Genomic DNA, 27,254 nt, shown 5'->3' on the forward strand with positions numbered 1-27,254 from the left:
ATCAATGGAAAAATAATGCAATAGTTGAATACACTGATTGCTAGCCTATACAGTATGTGTATCTATTCAGATACAAAAAATGAGCAGATTTATATGACTGGATCATGGTGGAACATGTATGGCTCCTACATCAAGATACTGTATGATATAAATCCAGTCTGTATGAGAAGCCAAAGTGACCCACCAGCTCTGGATGAGTTCCTCTCCTCTCCTCCACTGGATGCTTGGTGTTGGGTATCCAGAGGCTGAACATTCCAGCACAGCATCAGTTCCCAGTAGAGCAGTTACTCTGGTTGGACGTTGGAGGAACTGAAGGGTCCTGCTAACGCCAGGTTCTGAAAAAGAGACAGAGACAAGTGGGAGGGAGTGAAAAGCTGAATCGTGGTTGATATCCCAAAATATATAAAAATTACATCTGATAATTGCAATCATGTCTATGTTTGGATAGACATGATTTTAAAATCATAAACCATAATTCTGTTGCTGTAAATGATGAATATTGCCTTTTTGACTGTTGAAACTGATTGCAAAAATCTGCTTCTATACAATCACTAAAGAATTGTTGAGCTCAAATGCTAATAATAGACTATAAAACCTGACTGACCCAACATGGTCAGGGCTAGTTAGACGCCAGTGAACTTGACCTTGTGCTATTCAGGTCAGTCATGTTGGAACAAAATGCATGAGCCAGATTCCAGTCTCCAGTCCAATAACCTCAAGCGATCGCTACTGTACGTCATTCAAATTAAAGTTTTACTATCTACAATATGGACATGTACAGCAACAGAGGGAGGTCAGTCAATACACACACAACTTTAATTGGCACGGGGCTACTGATAACCATGCGTTTTGTAGATAGATAATGTTGAGGCGTATTCATGTGAGTCTGGTGAAGATGTTCAATGTAGTCGCTGTCCATGGTTCTGAAGACAGAGGTGAAAAGCTAATCAGTACATTTACGTGTAAATATAAATATACAAACACAAAGAGAAGCAGCAGGTTAATGAAGGCTGAAGGTACCTTGTTGTAACTGGCCTTGATTGGCTGCGACAGTAGCAACAAAACAAGTAGGTTTCTCTGTAAGACTGGAGGGTTTTTTTACACCATGGTACAGATTCAACACGACCAGACTCTGCTTTTGATACCAGATGGTCCACTGTGAACACTCCTCACAACAAATACACAGAAATATTGGACGATATCCACAGAATGGAGCATGAGTCTCAGTGTGTGGCTGTAGGACAGCGAGAGAACAGAGATTATCTGACACCCAACGCAGCAAACAAAGCTCGACTGAGGAGCCTGGATATTTAAAAAATACACACACACTTCCAAAGCTTACGTCTTGTTAAGTTTTGATTCATACAGTTGTCTAATGTAGTTTATAGCCACAGGTCACTCGTTACAGTTGACTTGTGTACGTTTCTATCTAGAAGAGAGGGCGGTGGCTAACTAGCATTATTGTTAGTAAGCTAGTTGAGATGTCGCACACATATTCACCGTTCAGTAACTGACGTTAATTTGATTGAAGAATGTGGGGCCCGTCTGTCACCTGAAACCAACGGCGACAAAAACATTTTAAAATCTTGCTGTTTTTAGTGGTCTCTACATTAAAAAGCCCATAACGTCGTCTCTACGCTCACCGCCATCCAACTACAACCAACCGTAGCCCGCGCGCGTTCGGCTCTATTTATAACCTCCGGGGAGCAGGCGGGGCTTACGGCCAGACCTGCTGTTGAGTGTGTTTACACCAGATGGTAAATCAATAAATATCACACTGTCGCTTTGCAATCACCGTATTTGGACCCAAACAATCAAATGCGCTAAAACAAGTTGAAATATGGCAACAGGATGGACTGAACGTCGACATTCATTTTAATAGTGGTGCTTTTAATAGTGGTTCCCTCCTAGTCATTCTGTAGCGGCATAGCTGCACGCCGTACCGATATGATTGACAGCGAGCACCAGCCAATCAGGGCAGAGCTGTTCTGGTAGGAGCAGGCTGTTGTGACGTTTGGGTCTTCGCGTCAATCAAAGCGACGTTTTCTTTTGGGAGCACGGAAATGACAAAACTGCTGTGGAATAACAGTAATCTACTGACACAAGCAACTGAGGGAAAACATTTAAGATTTTTGAGAAAGCTGACACCAGGTGAGCCTTTATTATTTCAAAGTCTAAGATTCCCACCGATCTCGCACGTACGTTCACGCCCTGTGCAGTTGGTCACGTTGTTTTTGCCCAGAGGTTTCACCTGAGGCCTGGACGTCCCTTAAAGAAGGAAGAGGTGATTTCCTCCAACAGACAGTGTGTTACATCAACTCGCCCCGTGGCACTTACACACACCCTCAACCTGAAATACTGCATGCTGCCAATTCTGCACTGTGACATGTACCTTCATTTCTGGTATCAGTGCAAAGCAAGTATCAGTGCAAACAATGCTTCTATATGTATGATGTATATGACAATTAGATTTTGAAAAAACAGAGAGAGCCTATCATCAGTTCTTGCACTGGTTGCCACATTGTTGTGAGTGACCCTGCTACTGCATATCAGTGAGTCAGACCACTGCCTGCAAACTGTAACAATTATGCACAAGTAAAGTTACATGTACAACTTTCTATCAGATGTTTGATATATGGTTGTGTTTTAAAAGATTTTATCTAATGTTTACATTTGTTTCTATTATTGAATGGCTGGAGAATTATGCATAATATAATGTTGTATACTATAAATGTTTAAACAGACAACATAAAATAAATTATTAGGTTTTGAATTTTTTTTTTCTCTTTCTTTTTCTATATTTCGCCCTGAGCCTCATGGCCAGATCACCATTAATCACCTTGTTTCTGGTAATATTTAGCTGGTTGTTCTGTGAATATTGGGTGTCCGTGATGAAAACTGAAGAGGTGTATGAAATTCTAAATACATGTGATTATTCTGCTGAAGGTCGATGCCTCATTTGAAACAACGCCCTGCTGAGAATGAGCTCCGAACACTTGGTGATTCCAGCTCAGAGCAGTGTTTAGCCAGGAAGAGAGGGAGCCGACCTGAGCTGTAATCTCAGTGATGAAGTGGATTCTGTATGGACCCACATAATTGGACAGTGTGGAGCGTATTGGAAATCAGCTGCTGACAGACTCCCTGCAGACTGAGAAGAAGCCGCTTCCTCTCAGACACATTATTAAAATAACATCATACACTCTATATATTCATTACATCACATTTCATTTCAGAATGAGACATGTGGTTCTGGGAGGAAATGAACAAAAATTACTACCTGACAAAGTGATGACTGTGGGAAAAGTAGAAGTCACTATTGAATAAAACGCTGGTTTAGCACTTCACTATAGCAAGAATGCAACCTGAAGTCATCTGCCTCTTGAAGGTTGGTAAAACAAGCAAGCACACATCAAACCTTCCCAGTGATGTACTGTGTGTCAGACAGGGACTGAGATGAGCTGATTGGATTACGTGGGTGCGGGCGCCGCGTGCTTCGTGTTTCCATCACGTTACCTGGGAGCACCCGGAGCTCAGCGTCTGTCCCCGTCCTCGTGCTGCCGGGGTTGTCGGCCAGGCAGCGGTACGTGGCCGAGTCTGGCGGCTGCACGCGGCTGACCTGCAGGGACCCAGACGGCAGCACGGCCAGGCGAGAGTCGGGGTCAAAGGTCATCGGGACGTCCTCGCGGTTCTTCTGCCAGCGGATGACAGGGGTGGGCTCACCGGACACCTCGCAGCGCAGCAGCGCTGTGTCGCCGAGGTACGAGGAGACCGACTCGGTAGGAACCACCACCTTCAGTGGACCTGGAAGGAGCCAGCACCGAGACAAACAGGAAGGATGCACAGTGTTTAATATGCAAAATATGTAAACAAATAAAAGACAAAAGAAAATATTATATGAATATATTATTTAATAGATGCTCAAGTTAAAAGCTAATTTACTGTAGTACCACTTTTTTTTACTGTGTCTCATTAATCAAAGCCTCCCTGTTACTACAACACCTACCAGGGAACTATCCTAATAATATAAAACGAGTTATAACTAGACTTATTGGGCTACAACAACATAACATCCATGAAGTTGTTGTCCAGTGTTTTCAGCTGTTGCCACATAAAAATGTGGTGAGAAAACTACTGTTCTGCCAAGAGTTACTGATACAGTCAGCTACAGTAGCACTGCTACGGCACCAGCAGTGCCGCTGCTACTACTGATGCTGCTTCTGCAGTAGAGACAAAGTCACAGCAGCAGTAGCAGCAGATGAGAAGAGCTGAGCTGACAGTAAAGGGTTTTCAGGTCAGCAAGACGAGGGAGCGACTAGCAACAACGGAGCAGGAAGAGGAGTGAGACCCAGCAGGTGTGGATGTGTGAGAGGCAGAGTTGCCTCTGGACAGCAGGACGACACATGAAAGTCACACAGGCAGAGACGGGGACAGGGTGGACGGCAGCGTCCAGCCTGCTGTGAGCAAGGAACCATGCGGCTGCAGTCTGATCGGATTTAACAGCACACCAGGTCCCCGCTGCCTGACCCTTACTGAAAACACGTGAGATAGATCACGTCCAGCCTCATTCTCCTTTTCTTCAGATTATAACAGTAATAGACAAACAGCCACACACACACACACACACACACACACACACACACACACACACACACACACACACACACACACACACACACACACACAGACTATTAATCTGTGGTTGTACTATAGTAGTGTTCTTCCACACAATAGAGGCAAACCTCTGGGTAACTGACAACCTCGCTTAAAGGAGCTATTACTGTTTTAGTTGGTTTGTTTGTTTTTTTCATTTGTTTTCAAAATACAAATATAAATATCTTAAATCCCAAAGATGTTCAGGGTTGATGAGCCTTGAAAATAAAATGAATGTAGACAAAACTTTTGTTTGTTTACTAGAAGACTCCGCGGGGCACCTTTAGCACAGAGGCATGAGATTGATATTGATCTTCTCATCTCACTTTCACAGGGAGGATGATCCCATTTTACAAAACTGCTCTTGTAATTCAAATATTTTTTCTAAATAACCCTGCGAAGCTAAAGCTAATGCCAAATTGCTTATGTACAGGACAGACCAGTCGTCACTCTACTCTCACTACTCAGTATTTAGATTACGCTCCTTGTTTTCTGTGTGTTGTCATTCATGTGGTCATTTCTAGTTCAGTCACGCTTAATCAAACTGCTCCTGTATAAAAACTCACTGACCTTTACATAAGTTTTGATTTAGCTGTTCAACTCTACAGATGTAGCAGCTCATTTTTGCTGATTTCAGTCAACTGCCAGTCGACCTTCAGGCGCTGATCAGTCGCATATTATTCACCTCATTTCATTCTGCATCAGTCATTATGAGACCCCCCCCCCCCAATTGTGCTGTGGGGACAGGTGTGAGAAATCCAAATGTGGACCCTCCCATTTTGAACACCAACGATGCAACTCCAGGGTCCAACCAGAAGGTGGAGTTTTGATCACCAAAATTCAGTATCTGACCTGTAAAATCAGGGTCAAATAGAATAGAAACAGTTCTCAGGACAGTAGTAGTTCTGGTGTTTTGGTTTTGTGCTGTCACATGTTTGCGGAAGCACAGCAAACTTTTTAAAAGACAAATAATGCTTACGTTCTCATTGTTACACATCTGGTAAAATTTAAAATATCATTTTGAACAAGTTTCCAAATCCCAAGCGAATTCTCAGCCTCAGCACAGAGAGAAGTCATGAACAGATCTCATTCTCTTTCCTCTTTACATTAAAGTAAACAGTGCAGAAACTCCAGCTCTGAAACCAACAAATTTTGTGTTGCTGTAATATTCTAAAGCTTCAGTCTGGGATGCAGGATGTTTACGGTGGCAGGACGTGAGCGGGTGTGACTAAACACAGATCGGCGGTGACAGGAATGCTGATGTGAATCTGGATGTGTTTCTTATATAACCTCTGCCGCTGTCTGTTCCTGTGCTGGTCACACAGCTGCCTGCAGCAGCAGAGACACGCTGCACACACATCATCTGCACGGACACCGTGTTAAATTAAATTACATCTCTGCAGGCTTAGGTCAACCACCTAATTATAACGGCAACCTGCCTGATTACAAACCACAAAACCACTGTTCTGGGGGCAAACAAATTAAAGCTTTGTCTGCATCCTATACATACATTGGTTTACATGTTGTAAGTCCTGATAAGGTGAACAAATGCATGTCTCATAAAGTCCAACAATAACAGTCTTAAAGATGCAAAGAACAGCTGAAGACCAGGGATCTCATGATTTTAATCTTATCTTTGTAGCAAGATTCAGCTGCAAATCTTTTGATAATGTATTGATTGAAAAAGAGAAACAACAAGATAAAGGTTCAACAAACCAGGAGAGAGGATGGAAGGAAAGCAAAGAAGGCAAGGAAAGGAGCTAAGGAGATAGCAGTAGACAACGCATTTAACCCTGGGTGCTTCAAATGCTACCAGGAAATCAAACCAGCAACCTCTATATTCTCTGCTGGAGACAAACAAACATTGTTTACTTGGCGGTAAAAGCAACTGTTGTTTCCTCCTTGTGTTCATGCTCATTAGACCAACATCAGGCTCAGCGGAGGGATCTGGGGACGCTCCTGCTCTAAATCCTCACCTTGGGAACGATTATTATCTGCTTCTATGGGTCGAACCCGGTTCCTCTTCGCCGTCATCTAATTGGTATTTGCCCAACTCCTCAGAGAGTCCGTGGCTAATTGGGGACAGTGGACTGAGGGCTGGGATGTATGAGCTCTCTAAGCTTGAGATGAGCAGCGATGGATACCATTAGCAGTAGATGATACCAGCACACGTCTCATTCTTCTAAACACTAAATGTCCTTTAATACTTTTATCTAACAGAAGCTCCTTGTGTGGCTCGTTTCAACCTTCAAGCAGGCTCAACATTTTGACCTTCCACAAACCAAATAGTTCAACCTGAAACTGTACTAGAAAAATAAATCAACACAATTATAACATATTCTGACTTATGGGACAAACTACAAACCTATGTGTGCAATACTACAGCAGACCCTGACCATGCACCAAAGAAATGTGTCATCACTGGTTCCTTGTGAATGATCTCAGGAGTTGAGGCACGTCCTTAACTAAAGGTCAGACTCCATCCTCAACTCCTGCTTGACTGGAGGGGGATTGTTTAGTCCTTGTGGCTGCTTAAATTCGCCATCTGCTGAATGTATTATATTCTCTAGATATGTTTAAAAATGAAAATCAGAAATCTTCATGTCTTTTTTCAGTCGTATACAAGACAGACTTAGAATTAATTCCTCCTTCATCTGAAAGTCCATGTTCTAAATTGGGGCATATTGGAGAAAACATGATGTAACACAAGAACATGATGTAGAACAAAAACAAGAACAAGAACAGGAACTAGACCATCTGAGGAGGGAACAGGAGAAGACACAAGGATACCGTATTTTGAGTCGGGGTCCATGGACCGACCCAACCAAACACAGCTGGTTGGTTGAACCTGGTTCTCGCCCCAACATTGTGTCTCTTATTTATTGTGGAACTGCCTCTACACATCTGCTGCACTTCTTTTTTCCACTTTGTAGTACTGTGTGTTCATCTTGTGCAGTATTCTGTTTCCTAATCATCTCCCTCTCTCTCTCTCTCTCTCTCTCTCTCTCTCTCTCTTTCTCGTCCTTTCACTACAGTCTTTGTGTTGTTAATCATTTTCTCCCCTCATTTTTAACAGACTTTGGTTTTCACTCAGACTGCTCACCTTCTGTCTTTATTCCTGTCGTCTCCCTCGTGTCTCAGTCTTCATTCACTCTCCCTCTATCTGGGACAACGCGTTTCTAATTAATTCCCAGTTTACACTCATCTCTAAAGACACACACACACACACACACACACACACACACACACACACACACACACACACACACACACACACACACACACACACACACACACACACAATGCTAATTGAATTTTTAAGCCTTTGTTGTTCATTAGCATTTGGCCTTTTAATGTGCAGTGTGCCACCTGTGTGTGTGTGTGTGTGTGTGTGTGTGTGTGTGTGTGTGTGTGTGTGTGTGTGTGTGTGTGTGTGTGTGTGTGTGTGTGTGTGTGTGTGTGTGTGTGTGTGTGCAGTGCTGGTTCATATATGTTTTTGCTTCTGCCTCAGGTCAAGTTAAGAGAAAGGATGATGAAGCAGCAGCTGAAGTTACTGCCTGAGCTGTTCGGTACATGATGGTGGGATGCTAAACGATTCCTAATCCTAGTACTGTTTCAAAAGCACTGTATTGATCCCCTGAATAAATATAGCCTCTTTCAGGATTTGAATGCTTGAATGTTTAGTTGTATAAACCCTGAAATAATAATAGTAATAATAATAATATTAATAGTAGAGGTAGAATTTCATTAGTTATACATGAAACAAAAACTGTAATCACACACACACACACACACACACACACACACACACACACACACACACACACACACACACCTGGCTGTGAAGTGCAGCTGTTTGTGTCCTGTCTCTCTAATGGCTTTAATTGATTGGATTGAACCAAAACACTTAAACATAAAGCGCTGACTGAGCTAAAGCAGTGACCAGCTGACACACACACACACACACACACACACACACACACACACACACACACACACACACACACACACACACACACACACACACACACACACACACACACGATGCTAATTGAATTTTTAAGCCTTTGTTGTTCACACACACGTACACGCTGAGAGTTTAGTGTGTTTGAATGTCCCACCAACTTATTGTATCAGAAATGATGAGCGGGCTGTGAGGAGCCTCCAATGACAAATGCTCCAACCTGATGGATTTTGCTGATTTGTCTGTAACTGTGTTTGTGTTCAGAATTGTGTAAACTACAGTAACAGTAAGAAAGAGGAAACCCAGCATTCCCAGTTTCTCCTTTCAAATGAATCTAGTTTTTCCAGCTCGTCTGACCTGATGTCACCGTACATCAGCTGTAGCAGTGTACTGTAGAACGTCACGGTGCAGTTCAGTTCTGGTGGTGATGACGCACTTAAAGCCTCTGTGCCGCTGCGTCTGTTAATGTCTTTCATTACTGTATTGATCCTAAACCACACACCACTTACTAAATTACATTATAGGTGAATTATGTTGCTTCTATTAAATCACTGTGGACAGCGGACAGTAAAATGAACGGAGTGTGTGTGTGTGTGTGTGTGTGTGTGTGTGTGTGTGTGTGTGTGTGTGTGTGTGTGTGTGTGTGTGTGTGTGTGTGTGTGTGTGTGTGTGTGTCCAGCAAAACTGCCAAAGGCAAGTCAAGGTGAAAGAATTTTATATGAAACAATGTTTTCTATGACAAATCTGAGTGATGTTTGGAGCCGGGGCCTGGATGAGGAAACACTGGTGATGTCCTGTACGTCAACACAAAACAACATGCATAATGTAGTTTATCTGTATTTACTGAAATTAGCTGTGTCTGTCTGTTTCTTTCACTCTGTGGGTTACACCCAAGCTGATCAAGGCAGCAGGGCACAGGAGACGAGTCTGAGCACCTTCAGTGCTTCACACAGTTTGGTGCATTTCAGCTCCAGAGCTTTGTGGAATCATAAAGTCACTAAAGTGGTTCTAACTAGAACTAGAACCTAGAACTGACCAGCTGCTCCACGAGCCCACATCTGCCTCATGCTGCACTGCCTAAAGCTCCTAACTGGTGTTTTATACTTTGTGTAACTGTTAGCACCACCTAATGTTGTTTATTGCTTCTTTACCAACATATAAACAGATTTGGGGGATCTGAAATCTGTAGAAGTGTGGAAGCAAAGACAGGCCTATATTCTGGAGTGAGTCCATAAATGTGTAAATATTGTTAAACTTATTAGAGCACACATTATCTGTAAATAAACATGACTTGTGCTGTTATTTGATCACTTAGTCAGGGACGATATAACTTCACAGATCATTTCCAGCTTATTTATATTTATTAATATTCCAGGAGTTGGATGTAATTAATATGAAAACTCTCTCAAAGTGCTTTATGTCTCTACATACAGTAAATATTTCATTCACAACATACTGTAAGTACCATTAAAGCTGAACTGAACATTTATTTGACATAGCAATTAAAATATGTGAACTTGATTATAACCCATGAAGACAGAGATGTCATCACAGTGTCTGGGAAAGTCAGACACAGAATTATCATCTATTTCCCATTTTTGTGTTCTTGTGTATATTTTTATGGATGATTTTTGAAGATAAAACAGCCTGAAGCCTTTTAGGCAGACCTGCTGTTTTCCTGATCTTTAGAGCATCCTGTGTGAAAATGAAGCCGTTAAAGTAAAATACCTGAACCCACGTCCACACATAGATATTCAATAACACTACGCCTGAACCCTGATCATAGGACGTTTCCAATACATCAGTTAAAATGTGGCCACTTCCACACATTGCTGTTAACAAGCTAAAGACCAGCGCCTGCAGAACTGGGAAGGACAAACTCTCTCACCAGCCACCGTGACCCGGGCCGTCCTGCTCACGATGCTCCCCAGTCCTTCCAGGGTGGCCAGGCACTGGTACTCGCCCTCGTCGGGCCGGTGGTGCCGGGAGTGCATGACGTTCTGCACCAGCAGCGATCCGTTGGCCAGCTGCCGGCGCCGCTCGTCCACCACCGTGCTCAGCAGCACGCCGTCCTTGCGCCACGTGATGCTGAGAGCCGCCCCCGCGGCGTCGGCCTGCGCCTGGCAGTCCAGCTGGAGCGTGCCCCCGCGCACCGTCACCGTGTCCTCGGGCTCCCGGGTGAAGGTGAAGTCCACGAACCCTCCGGGGCTGTACGAGGAGGAGGAGGAGGAGGAAGAGGAGGAGGAGAAGGCCTCGGAGGCTGAGGGAGAAGAGAGAGGAGGGACCGTTAACATACAATGTAACAAAGCTGGGACAAAACATGCATGCACAAGCTTCACGGCCCTGTGTTTTTCCTGAACCAAGGCCTCAAACTCCCTGCTTCACTGAGTAATAACTAATTTGAAGAATTTTCAGTCAGTTCCTCAGAGTTATCCAATCACATCAGACCCATCTGACTGTGATCCCGCCCGCAACCACATACTGTAAACGTGTGTTCATGACCCATCAACGCATCGTCCCATCATTGTCCTGCTGCTGCTTCAAGGTCTAAAAGAACGATCTGAGAAACGAAGCAGCTTAAGAGGCATTCGTGTTGTTTCCTCCAACACTCACTGAAGATGAAAACTGATGTGTTTAATAGGAGGATGATGTCAGACCTGACGTTTACACCCTGTTCACTGTGATTAACTAAACAGCCCAGTGCTCATGTTTACCTGCTCTAGACTTTCTTAATGCGCTGTTTGTATTAGTCTCCATCGCCGTCTTTCATCTGCAGCCTGTAGCTGAGCTTATCAAAGCCACATCTACCGGCGCTCGTCTTCGCTTTTATCATTTTAGAGCTCGTTTAATCTTGCAACAGACTCTGACGTTCAGCGAGCGGCGGCGTCTCCTCCCGCCTTTGATGCCGGCGCCGCTGAAATAGAAAGCTATCACCCAGATCACAGAAGCAGTTTGACGGTCAGAGCTGGTGCTCGGCGGCCGCGCGCGTTTCCTGGAACGCTCCGACGGAGGCGCGGAGGGTTGAACTGACGCTGCCTTTCAACACCCGCCGCCATCGCTCGGCCTTTGTTGCTGCTGTAACAGGTCCAGCTCCGTTACAGTAGCAGGTGGTTCGCGTAGACGACGCCGTTAAACTGAATGAATCATTTCCCATTCATGGTTTGTTCTATAAGCTCGTTTGTATGATTTCTCGCCACTTAAAGTCCGTGGTGCGATGACACTGACGTCTTCCTGCCGTAGCCTCATATTTCATCCCTCTCTGTACCAATATCCCTCTACGCTTCCTTCCTGGTTCCCCCTCTCTCCCTCTCCTACCAGGTCCTATTGATTCTCCTTCAGCAGTCATGGCACCCCCTCTCTTTGTGTCTCTCTATCAGTAAATCACTATCTTGACAGCTCTATCTGTACTCACTCCCACTGCTTCCACACTCACACACAGTCAGTTCATCAGTGTGTCCTTGTCTTCATTGTCCTGCAGTCTGATGCTATCGCTCAGCCCGTGTCCACCGTCATCTCTTTTTTTATTGGCCCGCGATTTCACATGAGATGAAATCAGAGAAATTTCAGACTTGAGTATTTTGATGGTGATTCTTGTTTGTGTTGAGCTGATGAGCATTATCTGACCTTCATTCTAAAGGTTCCATCATGTCAGATTCAACAGCCATTCTTCCAGGTGATGATTTTCTTTGCAATATATCAACAATCAGTGCTAAATAGTCTAATTCAGAACCTCAGTGTTAAATTAGGTCACAAACAGCTGGGTTGTGTTATGTCAGACTTGCCTACAGTCTAGTACCACAACCCACATCCTGTCTAGTTTGTCTAGCATCTGTCTAGAACTTGTGTCTTATCGAGTGCTGCATTGTCCAGTTGCTTATCCAGCAACTTCCTGTTTGTTTAGATCTACTGTATATTTACAGCTTAAAACAAAGGGACACAAGCATAGAAACAGATGAAAACACATGATTCACACTGCGCTGACCCAAGCAGACTCACGCAGAAGGAGACCACTGCAGGCTGCTGCATTATGCTCCACCAATTAGTGGAGAAGAACAATGGGCCCTACAAGACCTGATTAAACAGCAGATCACTTGGAACTGGTCCAACTTGGACTCAAGGTCAGAACTGAGGCCTGAGGAGATTCAACAGCGAGGCACTTTCTGCACCGTCAGGTGAGTCGGTCACAGGTAAGAACCGAAGAACTCTGGGTCCCACTAAGGAGGAGGATATAGAGCCATCCAGCAGTTTAACAAGCAGATGAGAGCTGGTGACAGCGGGGTGGACAAGAGCCAGCACACACACACACACACACACACACACACACACACACACACACACACACACACACACACACACACACACACACACACACACACACACACACAGAAATTAGGCTCTGTGTGTGTGTGTGTGTGTGTGTGTGTGTGTGTGTGTGTGTGTGTGTGTGTGTGTGTGTGTGTGTGCTTAAGCCCTGTGCCAGCTGCTGCCTGCCAGCAGAGAACCATCTTGAGAGAAGAGAGAAGCAGGAAGGAAAAGAAGCCATAAGAAACTATTATATAAAAGATAGGAATCATTTTTTTTCAAATGCTGCAAGAATCATCACTTCAGCAACACGCTGACATCACTGAGGAATCCTGGACTCATACTGTGCATCTACTACGCTTAGTACCTGCACAAGTTGGTTCATGAATGAATTCAACAATGAAAATAAGAAATACAGTAGAGGAAAAAGAAAATAATTAGATGATGAAAAGGAAGAAGAATGAAAAAGAAAAAGCAGGAAAGGTGAACTAGAAAGTATTTTGGCCCTGCGTGTTTGCCCATAGCGAAACATTTCTGCTTCATGGGCTTTAAAAGTCAGAACGGCCGGAGGAAGGAAGTGTTGAAAGGGAATAAAAAGAGGATGAAGTGCTAAGTGAGCGGGAAGAGGAACAAGTTGGAAAAGGTCACTACGCAGTCGTTGATCAGCTGAACATCACATTGAATCACAACTTTAATTTCAGGCCATTGATGAGTGTTTTTGTATTTATTGTAACCATGTTGTTACTGATGACCGATACGAGCGATTGATGCGATTGAGGAAGAGCTTTACTGTTACAGTTAAAACAAAAAGTACATTGGATTTATTTAGATCTGAGTCTACTGTATGGTGAACATAATCTGTAGCTGGAACACACACACACACACACACACACACACACACACACACACACACACACACACACACACACACACACACACAGGGTAAAGGTCCCATCTGCGGTGAGCTCTGACTCCCAGCTGGACGACACCAGTGTGTTTGTCTCTGTGTGTCTAGAATTAAGGCCTCATTAACGAGTCTCACTGAACTATAACTCCCATAATCCCTCTCAGCGTCTCACAGCTGAGCTCCATGCGTGTGCACAGAGATGTCTGACAGGTCCAGACTAAGGATCAGCTGGTAGATGCTACTGTACTTATCCACGTCAAGTCATCAAATTCATCATTTCTCTTTCACAACGTATAATAAAAGTTGAAAACTTGAATATAATTTACTAATTACCAATGTAAAAATCAATGTAAAAAAGGTTCTTTAGGTGTTATTTGTTCTGAATTCTCATTATAATATTGTGTCTGTATTATTGATCAAAAAGTGAATAGTAACTAACTAACTAGAAGTATTTTTACATCTTTATATACTTCTCTCCACTAATGTCACGGACACGTTTGTTTCACTTACTCATTCTGTTAATTTATTTAACTGTGCGTAATGAGTTTAAAATGAAAATGAGTCTTTCTGTACTTGGTGGCTTCACACCTCTCCACTTGGCTTCTTGTCTCCCGTTAACGTAACACACACACACACACACACACACACACACACACACACACACACACACACACACACACACACACACACACACACACACACACACACATACTGTATTGCTCCCACTGATATTAACACCAATTGCTCTTAATTAGCTGAGTCTCACTGAACCTCTGTGTTCCTTGTTAATTACTCTGTGTGTGTGTGTGTGTGTGTGTGTGTGTGTGTGTGTGTGTGTGTGTGTGTGTGTGTGTGTGTGTGTGTGTGTGTGTGTGTGTGTGTGTGTGTGACCAGCATCAATCCCAGCATGTTTGTTTGTGTTTTCTAAATTAAATTAACAGCAGCAGATGTTTGATTGCATTTGCTTTGTATGTGGCTCCATGTAGGGCTCACTTACACCAAGCTGATCCTATTGAAGCCCATCAAATTACTACAGTAAATATATTTACTCATATTCATACAAATGTTGGTATTTTACCCATTTTGTGATCTAAATATGTATTTAGATCTTTGTGTTTAGGACTGCAAAGCTACCGTGACACGGATGTAAATCACACACACACACACACACACACACACACACACACACACACACACACACACACACACACACACACACACACACACACACACACGCACGCACACACACACACACACACACACACACACACACACACACACACACACACAGGATCATGTTGTCTCAAGGGGAATAATGTCACCATTTGACAAGGAGAAAATAGAAAGCATGAATTTGTGTGCGTGTGTGTGTGTGCATGCGTGTGTGTGTGTGTGTGTGAGAAAAGAATAAAATCCCAATAAGCGTTGGGTCCTCACGTACTTAGCAGAGACCTTTACTCCTGTCTGACTCAATTACCAAGTGGTCAAAGGAAGACTATAACACACACACACACACACACACACACACACACACACACACACACACACACACACACACACACACACACACACACACACACACACACACAAATAAAGACAGCTGCCATAACATTAATATACAGTACATCTTCAATATAAATTTATATATTTAATTTGACTTGCAGCAAAAGCAAAAATCAGCACCAAATCTATAATTCATTAAATGTTACAGTTAACTGTTTTCAAAACACTTCCACTGAAATAAGTTAACCTTCTATGATTTATATAACATATTTGTAGTAGGAAAGTAATTTGTGCAGTGAATGTGTACAGTACTTAGTGCTTAGTACAGTTAATTGTACAGTACTTTTACTACAATACATTAATTTTATGGCCACGTATATAAAATCAACTCACGATTGAAGCTTGTGCCAGTAGAACTGTAGAACTCACAGCTCCTACTTCTAAGTCATACTTTAAGACAAGTAAGCTTTTGTACTTGACTAGTTTGATAGTTTAAAAAATGTCAAAAATGCATTTTATTGCTGTAATTATATAATAATAACAATGTTAAACCATTTTGATATCTTGAATTAGTTGTTTCTGCCAACGCATCTAATTAAAACTAAGTGACCTGAATGTTGCAGGACAACAGCAACAGGGCTGATGATCACACGTTATCGATACAAGCTGCCTGATTAAAGAAAGTCGAACAAGATCATGATATTGAAGCAGAGTCTCCGGTTTTTCACTGCAGGATAATATCACAGATAAAATCTGCAGTGAGAAGTGAAAACGAGTCAGAGCAATTCTATTGGTCTTTGATCACAAATTCACTTCCTGAAAACCCCGAGAGTCGAGAAATAAAACAGTGCAGCTAAAAGCTGCTGGATGAAAGGGAAGATCAGGATGAAAAGAAATGTGAGGGAGGAGGAGGACCACGTTCTGGGCTCTTTATTTAAAGCATTAATTCCTCTTTTCTCAGGGTTCACGTTTCCTTTAATCTTAGAATCATTTTCTCTTTACATCTTCTTTTCTCAGCTTTTGTTTCTTAAAATATTTACTGTTTAGATATTTTATATTTAGTATCATGGCTTCTGTTTCCCACTCACAGTAGAACTAGAACTAAATACTAAGAATTGAAAAATGTTCTTGTTTTGTGCATTTTCTGGCTTTTTTATTTTCTTTGCTAGCTGCATGTCTGCAGACGTGCAGACGGTCAAATTGAGCAGGAAAAAACTGAAATTGATTCCATGTTGTTGAGAAAACGTCCTTCAGCTGGAAACCATTTCCAGAGGTCGAGGGTCACCGCTGCAGCCCAGCGTGATCGTCTACCAATCTGTGTCCAGCTGAACGCTGCCACAAACCTCCGGAGTCCGGGGAAAAAGGTTAATACAGCGAGATCATGAAGCCTTCTGCTCCAAGCTCCGTTTCCAGTTAGTTCTGACCCACTGTTTCAACAGACCTCAACTTACTGTACAGTCGCTTGTAGGCCAGAATCTGAAAAGAGCTAAAAGAAGATCCAGTAGCAGAAGCTGAAGATGGAAATCTGAAGGAGTGAACGAATAAGGATTTAAAATAGAAAAATAAAAACTAAAAGACCTAAAGCTAAACTGCAAGTACTAGACAGTCTATAGACTGTCTCTGCTATGCTTTGTCACTATACTATATGAATACACACATAGGCGTGTGTAGATTGGACCAAGACGAAGCATCAGGCCTAAAATTAGACTAAACTGACCTTAATCTTTGGGCATCCTGGTACATTCCCATGACCCTGTGGTTCATGTTAACACACTCTGCGTGTGTCAGACGAGCACTCTACCTATTTCACCTTCTGCCCCTTCAGCCGCTCCGTCTAAGCAGGATTTCTGGCGTAGTTCCACAAAGAGGTGTGGCGATCATCAGACTCATAAAACAGCGTTCTCCACCAGGGGGCTGGAAATGCACACATACAGTAGAGACCGACTGCCTGCATCTACAGGGCTTCACGGAATGAGAACCCACAGACTTATTGAGACACTGAATCCAATATTCTTAAGCATGAAAAGCAATAAAAGCAGTGTCCTTTGAGTCCCAGACGTGGATCTGCTGTAAAAGACTCAAGGATACAGTAACTACAGTAATGTGCTGAGACTCCAACCAGGACCTGCTTCTGTCCTTCCTTCTTTCCTGCTCCATCGTCTGATCTTCTCCTTCTCCTCCTTCTTCTTTCTTGCTTCCATTTCTTTGTGTCTTTCTCCCCATTTCTTCGTGTGGCTACGTCCCTGATTACCTCGCGACGTCGGCATTCAGCATTTCAAGGCCAGCGCAGATCTATACTATTGATCAGGAATCTAGGTCTCAGTCTAAGTAGCGCCGTGTTTGTGTGCGTGTGTGTGTGCGTGTGTGTGTGTATTAACACATGTGTAAATGCTGTAAATGTTTGTTTGCATATTGATTTAATCTAGTTCAGTGTTTGCATTGACCTGTTTGAATATAACGAGAATAAATGTAAAATGGTAAAGTTTGACCTTATTACCATAACAAACACACACACACACACACACACACACACACACACACACACACACACACACACACACACACACACACACACACACACACACACACAGCAAAATGAAATGTAAATGAGTGTGTGTTGTCTGTGGTTCCTGCATAAATGATTTATGTAAATCTCTCTCTCTCGCTCTTATGGCACAACTGCTGTTAGTTTCTGAGGACAACGCTCATCACGCACACACTCGTCTGGCTGCTGGGAGAGCGGCGCCCAGCTCACACCTGTGAGTGTTTTTAGACTCTTAATGGAGGCAAATAAATCACTCAGCACTCAGCGCATTAACGCAGGCTGCCAGTCAGCTGCTTGTTTAATCAGAGCAGTGAGTTATAACATGTTAGCGCCACATGGGCTTCCAGGCGTCCTGCTCCACAGATAGCATCATCATTTCAACACCAGGACATGAAAATCCTCACCCCGACGCCTATAAATACATTTAGAGCCTCATTTGTTTCACCGAATGCGTCGTGGACAAAATAATTGCTGCATTAGTTACATTAGGTGTCAGTGTAGCGCTGCTATCCGTCACTGGGGACGTGGGCTCCGTGGAGCCGAGCTCAGAATGAGGGCTTTGGACTTTGGTTTAAGTTCTGGGTCTCGGGCTGAACTACAGGAAAAGTGCTTTTGGCCAGAATCAATCAAATGTTGATCATCTGGAGGCTTTGACTGCCTCATTATTACGTACAATAAGTAAACAGTTTAACCAGAAATTGATATAATCAAACAAAACTCTTCCATCCTCCATCGATGTTTCCATATTACTGTATTAACATACAAGCAGACCCAGCTGTGAATCAGCCAACAGGCATTTTAATGGAAGTTAAAATACTTATTCATTCTCAGTCTATTCTGTGAAGTGGGTTCTTGCCGTCGCCGCTGGTGGCGATGGAGGAAAGCTGCTCCGCTCCTTTCTGAGTCGGCCCCGTGTTTTTTTTTTCATGCTCCAGCGACTCATGACCCCTATGAGAAAGGAAAAGCAGCCTCTGGGTTTTTCATCTTATTACGTTTAAATGCACTGACCAGGAACTTTAGTCTGTAATTACACTAGAACAAGAAACACAAACATGGTGATTAGATATAGTCCTTGGGGGGATTTAGGCAGAATTAAAAGTTCTTAAGCTGAGCGCCGAGGCTTATTAAACACGTTAAAGCACCTCTGATCATCCAGTCAACCTGTTTAATTCTCCTTCCATTCTTCCACTAAGTCTGTGTTTCACTGTTTCCTCACCACTAAATCTGTTTGTTAACCGTGCTGAGTTTTCCCCTCACTACACGTAGCTGGCGTTTAAGAGCTTCAAAGCGTGATGCAGGTCACACACTCGACGTCTTTGCTATTTACAGAGCAGCTGTAAAAGCTGTTCAGGTGACAGCGCAGATTCATCCCAGAGCCCTGTGTGACGCTTCAGCCGTAACGCAGAAAACGGGCCCACCTACAGGGGGCGCCGCTGAGCCCGCCCCTCCCTGAACGCCAGCTTTCCCTGCATCAATCCTTCCTTCACAATTTTTCACTCCCTGTCTCGGGGGAAACATCTCTTTTCATCCCCCTGATCTGAAAGTATAATACTGTGATAGTGTGCGTGTGTGTGTGACAGGGTGGGGGATGTGCAGACAGATGAGGATATCTATCGACTGACACCTTATTACACTGTCTGTGAGATCTTGACACGGTGCCTCTGCGATTACGTGTATTAAATTTTAAAGCTGTAAATTGGAGGTAAATAAAATGACAACGTGGCTCAACTTCAGCCAAGGGCCATTACACACGAACTACCATTAATGATGTCTGCCCGTGCATTTACTACCTGTGGGCACGTTCGGCCGATCTTGGAGCTGATTAACATCCTGTAGCACGCATGAAATTTAAGTATGAGTTTAATAAAAGGCCACCGATTAAAATCGTCTTTGAATCACGTACAGAACGGAAAGTGTTTAAGTGGCAGAGGTTTCTAATAAAACCACAGATTATGGGAAATTTGGATTTTGAATGACAATTCTCAACAATTCTCTGTTCGTGTGGATGCTTTGGTCTAAAGCATCCACACGAACAGAGAATTGCTGTGATTTGATTCATTTATGATTTTCAGGTGTGAAGCGGTTGAACTGCTGAACGGAGCTCAGAGCGTTTCTCTGCTGAACCAACGCTACAGTCACAGCAGCTGCGACCGCCACGGAGGCTGTTGCTGTTTCCGTGGAGATGGCCGCACATGTGGTTTCTGCATGTGGACGAGCCTGAGAAGCAGCTGCTGATGATGAAATAAGACCAAAGACAGATATGCTGCCTCCTGTCACCTCAGACACCCCCTGAACTGCAGCTCCCTGACGGCTCTAAACCATGTGTCAAACATCAACAGATCCTTCTCCCATCTTCTAGTCGCTCACTTAGGGCCTGTTATTTATTTTATATTACATTAATAACAGCATAACTACACACTGCAGAAGCACGAGCAGCTGGTTCTGTGTGTATGGGAGCCCTGGGAGGCGTTTAGAGGAAGCAAGCGTAATTCATCGAAGGTTCGGATCCACTCAAACAGCAGTAGCTTTACTGCAGACTGACACGACGCCTGGACACAATGAACAGACTTGGGGGGTTAAAGGTCAAGGTCACTGTGACCTGACTTCCAGACTGTCTCCCACTCATCTGTGCCTCTGTGCTCTCGTAGGCCCGTGTTCATCCTGCAGCGTCCAGGTCGCGCCCGTCCTGTTTGTACAGTATGAAGCAAACAACCCGGAAACAGAGACTGCTTTAAAGCTGGAAAAAAATTTGTGGGTTAAAGAAGGAACTGGTTTGATTTTGCTGGTGAAATGTCAAAGCCACTGTGACCTAATGTATGTCTCTCACACACATTTGGCAGAAACATAAATCTGGACACACATGAATGTATACAACTTCACTGATTCACTGATGGAAATAATTCAACAATAGTGTTCAGATGTGAAATCTGTGGTTGGAGGACGTCTCTGACGGAGAAAGGATGCGTTTAGAGTGAAATCGAAGGTGACTCAGGTTTCTCCACATGTATCTCTGCTTTACTCACTGTGTAAAGCGTCACGCTTTTGACAACGCGGCTTCAGTCGTGACCAGTGCCTTTAAGCAGTGTGGAGCGTTTGAGAGTAAAGCGAGAGTCAGATGACGTGTGTTCACTGTTTATTGTTTATTTGGCTGGAGATCAGGACTTTTATTGCTTCTGACAAACGCTGAAGACTCACATGAGACTCACGTGAGAGAGACATCCATGACCAATCAAGACACAAGCCACAGGCTTTCCAACTGCTGTCCCCTGAGACAGAGCAGTGGCCGGACAATATATCTCACACACACACACACACACACACACACACACACACACACACACACACACACACACACACACACACACTAGGTGTAAAGCTGACAGATTGGTACTTTATGGGTGTTAACAGACAGAGGGAGCCTCTTTCTCCACCATCATCAGTCATTGCCATCAGACCCCTCCTTACAACACCCGGGCGTCTGTGTGTGGGTAGTTGTGTATTAAAGCAGGAAACAAACAGGGAGCCACTGGCAGATGCAGGTCAATAGCGTGACCCCAAAACAAAGCCTGAATGTCTGAGTGTGAGTAAAAAGGAAATGAAAGCGGTGCGATTCAAGGTCAAAGGTCAACGGCGTGTTGACTCGTGGTGAAGAAGGAGGTCAGCACCTGAAAGAGCCCGAAATCAAACGTGGCACAGTGTCTGGAGAGACCAGACGCTTCTAACAAGGAAGGGAACATGTTAATGGCCCGAAATCAGATCTTGGTCTGTTATCGCGTCCGATTGAGCGTGTTCCCTAATGGGTTCAAAGCAGAACACTGACGTTCAGACATACTAATCATGGCTCAGCCCTTTGTGAGAGGTAAACAGCTGAGAAACGCTTCTGTTGTTTTTTTTTAAAACACTGCCTAAGTCTGTATGCAGACATACATGTACAGCGTATGAGCTGTGAACACCTCTAGCACGGGGTCCAGCACTTGTTAAGCAGTTAATAGAAACAGTAAATCTAAATTAAATTATGCAGAACGAGTCCGGAGCCATTTTGCTGTAGACATTATCTAAAAGTGTGTCGGTAGGTGTGAAGCCTGTAGGACTAGTACATAATGCATCCCAGCATTAGGCCACGTTGGTTAAATAATGGCTCAGGGTTCATGATGAACACACACGTTACATCACATCATATCACAGCACATCACCAGGTTCATCTAGAAACCGATACAGATACAGGAGATCCTCAATATTTAACAGCAGCAAAAAACTAATCAGCACTTCGAGACATGATGTTTTACTCTAAACCATTAGCTGCTCCTGAATCAGCGTCTCTTTCGTTAGTTGAACTCATGTTTGTACATCAGCTTGTCCACCACCTTTAGAACCAATGAAAGATTTACTGTAGACTGAGGAGAAGATTCTAATTCCAAATAACACAACTGGGGCTGATTGTTCTGATTCTCAGAAAACCGCCTGAAATGAGTTTCAGAGTTGTTAAAAAGCTTTTATCAGAGTTGTTAAAAAGCTTCTATCTCCTCTTTCCTCATAGACACTCTGATGCTGCATCATACTGTGCTCCCGGTAGTTGATCACAGGAGGTGCAGATTAGCAGCTTAATGTGAATGAATGAACTGAACAGCCCAGCGCTGAGTAAAAATAACTGGAGGCTCTGTCAGACTCGTAGCTGCTGTAGCTCCTTACACTGTGGTCTTTGACTTGACAGGTTGCTATTATCGATCAAACCGTGAATTGAAGCCGCCTGCCTCAGCTCAGTGGATGTGATTTCATCCAACGCGCTTTGGAGCAATTTGTTACAAATATTGGAAATGAATTATGTGAAACTTTGGCAGCAGCGCTCAGGCAAGTATTTGTCTGGAAACATCCAAATCCTCAGACGTAGATGATAGCAGATATCATCATAAATGATATTTCATTTTTTTCTTTTCAATATAATTAAGTGTCAGAATTAAATCTAATTTTATTCCCAGTACAGAAAACATCCCCCATGAAACCCTTCAACAAACACCCAGAGGATTGTGGTTTATGTTTAGTCATAGTGTGTGTGTGTGTGTGTGTGTGTGTGTGTGTGTGTGTGTGTGTGTGTGTGTGTGTGTGTGTGTGTGTGTGTGTGTGTGTGTGTCAGGATGGGGGTTGGTGGCTGTCAGTCAGACTCAGCGCGTGGACCATGAAGATGGAGGAGGGGCGTTGCCGTGGGGTTGAAGGATGTTCCCTCTTTCGTCTCTTTATTTACAGTTTTGTTAGATGTTTTTATGACTTACTTTTAAATACTTGATTTGTAAAAATAAAACAAAATATACATATACTGTAGGCTTAAAATGTATCGGGCCATTTCATTCATTCAAAAAGACAAAACAGAAAATAATTGAGTTGTTGATGTTTTCAACATGTACTTGTGCCGTCACCTTGTTGAACCAGACAGACTGTGTTTGTTTGACCTCACTAAACTTACACTTCTATAAACTTAGACGCTAATGTTACTCCATCCTGTCTCTTCCTCCCAGCAAACTGAATATTAATACACTCATACTAACACATGTACCCCACAGCCCATGTTCAGGGGTCAGCACGCCAACGCCGGTCACAGTCCTGCAGGGGATTATGGGTAAGATGAGCAGTAGCTGTCAGCAAAGTGGCGAAGGGGGTGAGGGCCTCACTGTCAGTCTCTCTGTCTTTCACACAAACACAAAACCTCTCTGGAGTTTTATACGTGTGAGGTTGTCCTTCAAGCCTTATCATGTCCCTAGAGAGAGAGAGGGAGAGAGAGAGAGAGAGAGAGAGTCTCTGTGTGTGTGTGTGTGTGTGTGTGTGTGTGTGTGTGTGTGTGTGTGTGTGTGTGTGTGTGTGTGTGTGTGTGTGTGTGTGTGTGTGTATGTGTGTGTGTGTGTGAGAGAGAGAGACCATCCACCTCTGTCTCAGATTTTCAGCAGAAAATATGATGCAACAAAGCGAACGGACGTCCACGTAATGAATATATGTCATAAAAATGTTTTTACATATTTTTTGTTATGTTCAGTCAGATTGTGATGTGAATGTGAATGTGGAGCAAACTGAATATTTGTATTCCTACTGTATCCCAAAGGACACACAATAGTAGTTCAGGTCACTGTAAAAGTTAAGAAAGTTTTAAAGCGAAGTCAGTGTCAGTTTGGAACCAACCACACTGAAACTCATGTTCATACTTAGGCAGAACCTTGACCCATGTTGCTCTGAGGAATTCAATTAAAACCATCACTTTGTACAAATTCAAATTTATATTCAGCAAGTATCACAACCTTTTGTTAAAAATTCCATGACAAATGACTTGTTTGGCTTCTAAGACAAGGCATTTCATAATATAATTTTTGTGCGACTTCCAAACCAGAAATAAATCCATTTCACACTGTGACCGTGTCATAGGGAACAAAAACTGCTTCATTTAGGATTCAAGTAAGTGGTTTGTTAATGCACCAGAAGCTGCTCACCATGAACTCAGGAAAGAAACATGAAACGCCACCATGTGTTGGATGCCCCATATAACGTACAGTCTGTAACACAAGTCCTCCACCAAGAGATGCATGATGATGCGTTACCCGTTTCACACAACCACGATGGAGCCAAAGTTCCCTCCATCCAAACATTCCCTCACCTGAACTGCTCGTCCTCGGCTCAGAGTGACCTGGAACCCAGCTGTCAAAGATCGTTAAAAAAGGTCTAAGAGGAATCTGGCTGTGAAAGAAAGGAGCTTCCTCTGTCATCTGAAAACTCTTCAGCAACTAATCAGGTCTTTGACAACAAGAGGAGATACAGTACAGTAAGTTAATCAGATTTGTTATCAAGCTTGAGCTCCATCAGGCAAACTGCAGCACACTCTGATTTCAGGCTTGTGTTTGCCGGAGGTCCGAACCCGGGACAGACAGAGGCTGCGCTGGCGCCAGGCGGCAGCGGTTCGGGCTCAGACCTCCTCCTCCAGATGTGCGTTTTTGGCCGGAGGCGTTTGGACCGCGGGTCCGGCTCAGGTTCAGTGGTGAGACAAGCAGAACCTGCATGGAGCAACTCTCATTGACTGCACACACAGTGAAGCCACGATGAGGTCATGAGGTGCAGTCAGATAACGGGCAGCACAGGAGAAACAGAAAGGGAATTAACAGCACTCAGAGAAGAAACGTCAGCGTGGGATTTATGTCCCACTTTACTCTATTACATTTGCATGTATGAACGAGAGACAGGAACTTTCCGAGTAAAGTCGCTGTTTTTTGACCTAATAACATCAAACAAACGTTTTTTATCCCCGTTCCAGATGCTTCAAATGATCTTTGACCTGTTTACACTAACTGTTTCATGATAACTTTTAAAGTAAAGCGTAACAGCATGAGCTCACGGCAGCGGTGAGGAAGGAGCTGTGGCGCGTGATGAAGACAGAACAGTAAAGTCACTGTTGGGGAGCGAGGAGCTCAGCGGCCCTGAAGGGTGCCGTTAACGCGCTCCGGCCCATTTACCGGCCGTGCCTCGCTCTCCTCTGTGAGGCGGCACCGCGGCATCCAGCATCAGGCCGCACAGGAAGCATAAAACCCTGCCGTGGTTAGACATTACAAACAGTTTTCCAACACTGGGCTCAGCTGAGACTGAGCTGTGCTCATGCGAGCATTGCTGTAAAACCACTTGCGTCTGCAGGATGTAAAAGGTCTCTGGAGACGGCGCCGATAATAACGTACTGATGATGTCTGGGTGTAACTACCGATGATAACGCTCCTGATGATAATAATAATGAAGCGGCGTGACCTCGGGAACAAGGACTCTGTGTTCAGCCAAAATGGAAATTCACTTCAATGACAGTGAATTAGTGGGCGAGTTCATCAGGAGTGGGAGGGGAGAGCGATTACGCTGATGCGAATCAGAACCGCTGCGTCGGTGCGGCCAATCAGGATCAGGAGGAGACAAAGTGCCGGGTACGTCCACAGAATCAGACCAAAGGTCGAATGATCGGCCCACCGACGCTCTGCTAACCTGGTCATTCTCATAAAAAGACGGCGTCTCAGACGTTTGCTTCTAGAAATGGATCAGTGGACCATGAGTGAGTCATGACCAACCAGCGATTACAGCACATGGTGGCAGGTGGAGTGGAGCACCAGAGGCTCCTGAGCCTCCATCACACACAGAACAACAGGAAGCACTGGGAGCACTGGGAGCACTGGGAGCGATGGGAGCGATGGGAGCACTGGGAGCACAGGGAGCACTAAGAGCACTGAGAGCACTAGGAGCACTGGGAGCACTGGGAGCACAGGGAGCACAGGGAGCACTGGGAGCGATGGGAGCAATGGGAGCACTGGGAGCACAGGGAGCACTAGGAGCACTGGGAGCACTGGGAGTACATAGTGTACAGGGAGTGCTGGGAGCACTGGGAGTACAGAGAGCACAGGGAGCACAGGGAGCACTGGGAGCACAGGGAGCACTGGGAGCACAGGGAGCGATGGGAGCGATGGGAGCACTGGGAGCACTGGGAGCACTGGCAGCACAGGGAGTACTGGGAGCACTGGGAGCAGTGGGACCAATGGGAGCACTGGCAGCACAGGGAGCACTGGGAGCAGATCTCAGGGTCATGTCTTGTGTGTTTGAATGACAGTTGAGTGCAGGATGAGGTGTCGTCACATTAATGTGACTCAGAGCGTTTGTAACTGATCCATCATTGCTTTAAACTTTTTTCTCCAGGTTACAGTAAGTGGATAAATGATTCTTCATTTGGTCAAAACAAAAAGTGCTTCATTCAGAGTTTTGGACCTGACAGAACCCAGATTCTCAGTCAGTGCATTTAGACCTGATCATATATTGTTACCTGCAGTAGTAAAGTGTGTGTCATCACGTTGGTTCCATGCGTGTGTGTCTGCTCACGCGTTTGAGGCGTATGTAGGTCAGAGGAAACAGCGTTTGTGCCGAGCGAAGCCGTCTGCTCGTTTGTCGGCTCCACCAAGAAACAGGCTCATTAGGCTAATTAGTCCGATTAATGCAGGGCTGACCTGTGCAGCTGAGGGGCCCCGGGGCCAAACAGATGGGACGGTAACACGAGCAACCTGTCAGCGCTGAGCCCACAGTCACGGAGTCAACAGTTCAGCACGGGAAAACGGGAGCTGGAGAAGGAACAGGACGGGGAAAATGATGTGACATGACAGAGACACGGGGCCGAGGCTAGCTGCTACCGCTGCGCGCTCACATCAAGGTAACCCCTGTCTGAACACGGAACAGCTGACTAACAGGGAGCCTGTCTGCGGAACCACTGCTGCGACGTGAGGACGTGAGACCCAGCAGAGCCCCGATGCTGCAGGCAGCACGTGACCCCGTGACCTCTGAACCCTCTGAGCCCCAGCCGGCGATGGCGTCCCTCTAACATGGTGACATGGAAC

At 44.4% G+C, this 27,254-nt stretch overlaps 1 protein-coding gene across 8 annotated transcripts in view; it reads right to left on the reverse strand.

Annotated features, from left to right (window-relative positions):
• dcc (DCC netrin 1 receptor) overlaps nucleotides 1-27,254 on the reverse strand; it is a 147,533-nt gene that overhangs the window by 97,638 nt on the left and 22,641 nt on the right. For all 8 annotated transcript variants that reach the window (XM_041073228.2, XM_041073227.2, XM_041073230.2 and 5 more), the window contains exons 2-4: nucleotides 10,503-10,874; nucleotides 3,514-3,801; nucleotides 185-335 (exon numbers count right to left, since the gene is read on the reverse strand). In XM_041073228.2, coding sequence (XP_040929162.1) covers nucleotides 185-335; nucleotides 3,514-3,801; nucleotides 10,503-10,874 — 811 coding nt within the window. The remainder of the gene's footprint in view (nucleotides 1-184; nucleotides 336-3,513; nucleotides 3,802-10,502; nucleotides 10,875-27,254) is intronic.

This window comes from Betta splendens, chromosome 12 (genome assembly GCF_900634795.4).
Source record: "Betta splendens chromosome 12, fBetSpl5.4, whole genome shotgun sequence".
NCBI lineage: Eukaryota > Metazoa > Chordata > Actinopteri > Anabantiformes > Osphronemidae > Betta > Betta splendens.